This window comes from Macrosteles quadrilineatus, unplaced genomic scaffold (assembly GCF_028750875.1).
Source record: "Macrosteles quadrilineatus isolate MER2022 unplaced genomic scaffold, UCM_ALF_1.0 Scaffold_4__1_contigs__length_99947679, whole genome shotgun sequence".
NCBI lineage: Eukaryota > Metazoa > Arthropoda > Insecta > Hemiptera > Cicadellidae > Macrosteles > Macrosteles quadrilineatus.
In genome coordinates, this window is record NW_026542597.1 from 17,052,378 (window position 1) to 17,059,948 (window position 7,571).

Here is a 7,571-nt window from a genome sequence, read left to right on the forward strand (position 1 = left end):
CCAAACAAAACAGCTGTTATAACACCACTTGCAACGCTGCCACTTCGAAGGCCGCGGCCTGGAGTTAAAGGCGGCCGTGCCCGGTGTCGGTTCGGTTTTGGTCGGTCGCCGGTCAGTGGTTCTGTGGTCTGTGGTGAGGCCGGTATGACAATCTGTTTCTAGAAAATCACGCATGCGCATTACCGTTTCCTGGTTGTAATGGTTTCGTCTCGTCCGGCTTGTCAGTTGTCGTAGCTGCATTTTCCCTAGTTCCATCCAGAATTACAAGCGAAACGTAAAAATTCTTGTTTGTCAAATTCTCAGAGGGGCAAGCAATTTTTCCCATCAGCTAGACAATTGTATTGTTTTCTACCAATATGTAGATCGTAGCGACAAGTCGTTGCGCGTAAACGGTGACTAAGTCATCGTTGCAACCTGTGGACCCTCCGATGTCGCGTTGGTCCAGTTAACTGTTGTGTAATTTTATTGTACTGTGTAGTACTGTTGTTTTAAACGCTGTATATTTTGACTGTGTAGTGTAGTGTGTACTCATCATGTGAACTACCAACAAGACTTATACTTCACTCAGCCTATTGGTCACGTGTAGCCCCACCCCCAAGACCACAACCCCAGTTCACTCCTGCCTGGGGCCTTATTTTCGAAATGGTTGACTGTTGAGTTGAGTGTTGACTGTAGAGTCAACTGTCAACCATTTCAAAAATAGGGCCCCTGAACCGCAGACATCACCAAGTCTATCAAACTGCACAATGTTGTTCAAAGGTTTATTGTGGACATTTGCACAACCACAATACTAACTGCACAAGTGGAAGTAGTGCCAGACTTTCGGGATACATATAACCCAAATACCAAATAAACTATTACTCTCAATTTTCATTATTTTTGTCATTGAGTGTCTAGAGTGTTTTGTTAATTATTATTCAAATTGTTTTCATTGCAATGTATAACAAAGAAATACACGTTTGCATTCTCTTACCATTAATGAAATGCTTAATACTTTATATCACCTTGCATGTTTCAGGTATTATTTTGCAGAGAGATGGTTTAGAAATTAGTGTTGTGAATTCCATGTAGTTACATAGACTACATAGAACTACTAGTACATAGTTACTGGTAGAAGTTTCTACCAGTTGCTAGGAATCGTAACGTTGCACTGAGTCTAGAGTCTTTCATGGGGAGATACTGCCTTTCTCATCATGGTGTCTTTGTTTTTAATATGTGGAGAAACCATGTCCGAGTATGAATTGGTTTCTCAGGGCTTTTGGTAGAAATGTGCTGAAATTACAATATCTAGACAACTTTCTAAGATCTAATGAAAATTCAGAAACGTTTTCTCCCTCATATTGGTGTCTACAATGAAATTTAAATGTCTCTGATACTTCATTTGGTTTAGGTGTAAAATGTGAATTAAGAGTTTGAATTAATTCAGCATAGGATTTAGTTATAGGTGATACAGGATACAATATATCCCTAAGTTTACTATATGTGTCTGATCCAATACAGTGAAGTAACGTAATTTTCTTTTTATCTTCAGAAATGTTGTTATAAATAAATGATATCTCTAGTCTTTCCATATACATTTCCCAAGTTTCATATCTTTCATTAAAAGGTCCAATCAATGCTGAGTTAATCATTTGAATGTTTTGAGAGGTATTTGAATTACTTGTACTCACCTCCATCGTCGCCAAATTGTTCTGTATGTAATTAGAACAAATTACATGTTTTCATCAAAGTACAGTTTTAACCAACTTTATTCAGCACAAATTAAAAACAAAGTGAAGAAGTAAACATTATAACCAGCTGGTAATAGTTATGCAATAAATAAGCAATAGGTAAAAATAGACATTTAGGATGTAACAACAGGGTATTGTAATTCTTGAGCAATCATTGAAAGAACCGATTTGTTAACTATGGAAACATAGGAAAGTAATAGAACGCCACCAAGTAGAAGAAACAGAGATTAAATAAAAAAACTACTATCGTTATCATCCTATATAATGAAGAACACCTACAATATGAAGATTCCCACAAACAATAAACAAGGATGTTAGCTGAAGTGCTAATTTTGTAGGAAACACGGACTTAACTTTATGATGATTGGCAAAGGAAACCCCTCTAAGGCCGAATTAAACTGGTACGTCAAGGATATTAAATATATGTTTTCATAAAAGTCAAGTGATTTTAAAATAATATGACTACATCCAAGAAACCTTAATACAACTTTCATTGAAGGGTTCGCATTATTCACATTGTTGCACATTCAAGGGAAACAAAAAAACCATCTGAACAACATTACGCCTTACAATTCTGAATTTTTTTAAGGTAAATATAACTTACTTTATAATAGTAACAAGCCAAATTAATGCCAATTGAAGCAAATAAAATTGTGACAGAGAGGTTATGCAGAAAATCAGGTAGTTCTTAAGTGATGTAAACAAAATTTTATTACTATAAAAAATGACTGAAATTTGTAAACTAACGTACTGGCGATAGGTAGTACCATGCTGACTACATTATCATTGACGAAGATCAACATGGGCAACCTAATGCGGCAAAGTGGGAAATATTTGTAGAATACAGTACACTGAAAACCACAGCTTATGAAAAATTATAAAATATTTACAAGAAATTTTTATTATATAGAACTGTTAGTTACGTTATCTATGAGTTGAGTCTTTTAAACTGATCGGCAATTATGAATTTTATTAGTTTTTAAATAACTACTTTACTTCTATGTAATTGCTCGATTTCGAGCAACATGTACACTAGTATACAATCAAACAATGTCTTCAATGTAAGATTTGTGAATATATGAGGTGATGGTTTAGAATACAGTTCTTTGTGAAAGTAGTGTTTCAATGTGAGTGATAAACAGCAAGACCAGTGACCCCACTTCCCTTCAATATGTTTAAATTAATATTAACGAGAGGTCGTCCAGTGGTCGAAACTCGACCAAAAATATGTAATGTACTCACTTATCTATTTTCACCCCACACTGTAAATAAAACATGTGATTGGAGTTTCCTCCATTTGTTTTGATTTTCTGTTTATATTTCGTTGTTATTTCGTAACCAGCATAGCAACGCATAAGATCCATGTTAATTTTTTCAAATTTTTAAACTCATTTTTTGTGCTTATCTTTGAGCCTATTTAAATTTATAAAGGGATTCTGCACACCTACAGGAAAATAGCTTTCCAACGGTATGCGTAGATTTTCCCTACGATGCACACGAGCTGAGAAAAAAGGTTTTAAAGAAACATGCTTGCCTATTAATATATAGATAGATAGTCTCCAAATATTTTTTGGGGACCCTGTATTTAGGTATAATTCTTGACAAGAGTTAGATCCGTTCTACAAGTCAATACAGCATTAGGGCAAGTTTCTTCTTATTTGTCCATTCTGTCATCGTAATTCACTAGCCTAAATTTATTCTTCAAAACATCTTGCATGACATTTATTTAATAACGATAAAAGATAGGTAACAAATATTCAATGAAAATATTTTTTTTTAATTGTACAATGTATTTCAAAATTTAAAGAGCTCTTAGTGCCATTATCATATTCCAGAGTTTTAACTTCCCAATGCGCGCCAATTTAGTTCAAATTAGGTCCCTCCCAAAAGCTGTAGGATTTTAGAAACCGTATTCATAAAAAATTATATAGTGTTTAATTGCTATATTTATTTGTGTGATTGACAGGTGTGTGATGTATTTGCATTAATGTATTTGTGTGAGGTGTGATTGACAGGACACAACCTGGGATGATAAGATAACGGACGTACACCACTGCACTGACCACCTGCAGTCTGGACTCAAACTCCACCGGGTTAGCGTCGTCTGTTTTCTTAACTGATCAGTTACCATAAATGTCTCGTATTCGTGTTTGTGTCGTGTTTAAATGTTTATTTATTTGTGTAAATATGACGCTCTTTGTATGAAGAAAGAAAACTGTCCTTGTGCAGCCTGATGATGGTGTCACACAGACACCGAAACTAGTTGTTCTAACAACAAAATTGGATTGCTTAATAGCAGGTATTTAAACCTTTTCTAATATTATTTGGCAATCCGGAGGCTAACAACTACAATGAATTTATTTGTGATTAATTTGATATTGAAAGAAAATACTCTAAGCATGTACTGTACCCTTTTAATCAATAAATATGTATTATGGTATTATCAAGTAAGGGGATGAGGTGAGCCCCTCCTTGTAGAGAATCCATCTTAGAGCCACCCCTGCGTATAACAATAAATTTATTAATTTAAAATTAAACCATACAGTACACATTCTGTTTTCAAGATTTCAAAATGCAACTGAGTGAAAATTTAAAAACGTACGTTTTCATGTCCCTGGCCTTTTACTTCGTAGATACTGGATTTGTAGTTTATTATTATGTGTTTTAATATTTTTTGGGACGGGGGCAACATGTTACACACATTTATTTAGTTTTAAATAGGTTCTAGGTATTTTTTTCGTATTTTTAAAGTCTCGAAATTCACGACCATGACGTGTCCCTAGGGTACATTTTCCAACTTTCACGCTGTTTTTAGACTAATTATTCTTACCGAAATATATAAAGCCATATTTTTATGTCATCAATGGTTATTAAACTTACAAAAAAGGAGCATATTATAATTTTATTGTCATTGCAGACTGACTACCATGATAAAATAAGTCTGTCCCTCGATTTGGCGTCACGACCATTTGGGAAAAATTTTCAACTTTGGAGCACGACAGTGGCAAGCCTGGCGTCGATGGAGTCAGTTGGTTTTAGAGACTAGTTCGGGGTGTACGTCAGGATTGTAGTGCCGGTCGTTTTGAGTTGAAAGGAGGAATTACAAGATTAATAAAGGAAAGATTGTGTTTTTTGTAATTTTGGTGTGTCCATGACCGTACGTAGTCATTCGATGAAGTAGACATGGTGTTAATTTTTGTTTATAAGATATTTCAATTGCTAGATCAACCTAGAAGTCCACTTTGTATCCTCGAACATGAGGTGCAGGGCTACCGCCAGAACAGAGCCAAATAACACGTAATTTCACGACCAAAGATTCACGACCATCGCGGTTTTTTTCACGACCAATCCAGCCTTATGGATTATAGTGTGTTTGGTCGTGACAATATCTTCAATATAATTGTAAATTGAACAGTTTAGTTCAATTGAAACACATAGTTTTATTATAACTAACAGTATAATTGAAGGATTGTTTGGAAAGATTTAGATTATTCCAGACAATTCACGACCGTACCGCTTGTCCCTGACCATCACGTTTATGATTTCTATCATAAAAATTTCAAAAATTAAAATATCGTCATATTTCAATGTTTTATACACAAAAGAAGCACACCTCTATACAAACATAACGATTTTTCGGGTCTCGGGTAAGTTTTTTCGGAGTTATACAAACTTAAAAAGATTTTATTGGCTTTTTTCTATTTTTTGAGTTTTTAAAATTTTTTTCTAGAAAGACCAAATATACCAAAAGCTCAGTGACCTTTTTATTGTATAATGGTCATAAAAGTAAATTAGTTTATAGCAAAACATAGTTATAAAAATAATATTAACTATTTTTAATATTCATTTAAACGTCCGTTATGGTCGTGACAGGATTTTGTGTTTTTCTACTAAAGATGCTCTTTAAAAAGAAAACTACCAAAGATATTGCGTTACCATGGACATTTTATGAAACTTAAAATGTTAATGAAATAAAAATAATAATAAAAGTTTTGAAAAAAGGGGAAAAAATTTTGCAAAGTGCTTTTCCTGAAAACGTACGTTTTTAAATTTTCACTCAACTATCTCCATAAAGGGTTAAAATTTATTTAATATAGCTTAACAAATTATATAAACACCACATTGTTTCATAATTTACAAGATGTTCATGTACTACATCACACAAAAACAATTTTTTGAAATTATTTTATATGATTTATTTCTGCTTTGTAAAAGTAAAAAGGATTCAATGACTGAGAAAATTCAAAACACTACAGAAGTTTTATTAAAATTATAAAATTTACAGACTAAAACAAAATACTGAATTTAAAACCATGAAACATTACTCGATTATTAAATCTAATTATTCTAATTTTTTAATCTTATCAACGATTTGCATCTTACAAAGGTATTTAATTACAAACTAAAATAATGAAATTGATTTCTACATGCAATACACACATACTTGGTTGAGTAAAATAAAAATTAACTTTCAGTAATTGTAGTTTATATAAAAAAATGTTATTTTGGATTTCATTCAGTAATTTACACTAAACATGTTACTTTACATTCATTTTAGTAATTTACACTACGGTAACAGTTCTTTTACATCTGTACCTAACATACCTAACAGAAGGGCTGCCCATAAATTGTGTTGTATCACATATAGACTCTAAAATATATTCTAGTTACTGAATCTGGCATTTGAAGTAATATCTAATCCAATCATTCATGCTTAATCCGCTTGGAAAGAGGAGGTGAAAAGAAAACTTCTTTGCCAGACAGAAAAGCAAAAGCTTCGGCAACCAAATGGGGATGAGACTTCACCATAAAATTCCATCCTTCCGTGTTTATGATGTCTTTTGCATGCTCACACACAAGCTCAATTGCTTGTGATTTCAAATTTACCGCCGAGTGAAGATCGGCCAGTATTAGAATATCAAGAACATTATCAACCGATATGCTCTTGTACAAGGTTTCCTCACACATGATTTTAAGCCTCTCCAAGTCATATTTGTCCGCTGCTGCGAGGAGGTCGAATGCTATTTTGTTGATGTCTTTTACTCTTCCTGAATAAATGAAACGCAACAGTTCACCTAAAGTTGCATGATCAACATCTAAGATAGTAACGTGATTCAACTGACCTTCTTCCATGCAATGGTCGAACATTGCTGCGAATACACGGCTCCTAGCAGCAAGGATTGCTTTGTGAGCTTTGAATTGCTTACCATTAGCAGATAGGGTGACATCTGAAAACCTGTGATCTGACAAAAGCTGCTCATAGTCGTCTTCCAACTTAGGTTCAGGGACTTTGAATTTGATTTCCTCGTGTTTTCCAAAAACACTGACAGGAGCAGTAACAATACTTACTTCACAAAATATTGTGAGCTTGTCATCCTTGAGAACTTGATTTTCTTTATCAAAAAATGTATCTCTCTTTATAAACTTTTTGAAACCCCAATCTTTTCCGTAAACAAATCTATATGCCCTTTGGCTTTCCGTTTCTTTCACGACTTTTCCAAAGCCGTTTACAATTGAAAACTTGAAACGGGCCATCACTTCCAGTTTCTTAGATGTAGCCAGAAAAAGATAAATTGAGATGTAGTTTTTGCTTTCTTCGTCTTGCCCTCTTGGATTAAGTCTTAAACACCATTTCTCTGTATCGTTACATTTGGAACTGAACAATGGAGATTTAATATGCTCTCCCGTTTTCTGATTGCAGTAACTGAAGTTGGAAATAGTCCACAAGAAGTTGAACTTATCCAAGCTCACATTAGTCCAGCACCAGTTTTCAACTAGTATATCGGTAACTTCCTCAGGTATTATATCACTGGATACGGGTTGGTCTCCGAGATCATCCAT

General features: G+C 34.0%; 1 protein-coding gene across 1 annotated transcript; it reads right to left on the minus strand.

Moving 5' to 3' along the window:
• Nucleotides 1-6,195: 6,195 nt before the first annotated feature.
• Nucleotides 6,196-7,571, minus strand: LOC128992773 (speckle-type POZ protein B-like). The gene has a single exon (XM_054416514.1). It carries the CDS (start codon nucleotides 7,569-7,571, stop codon nucleotides 6,435-6,437), a length of 1,137 nt encoding a protein of 378 aa, XP_054272489.1. The 3' UTR covers nucleotides 6,196-6,434.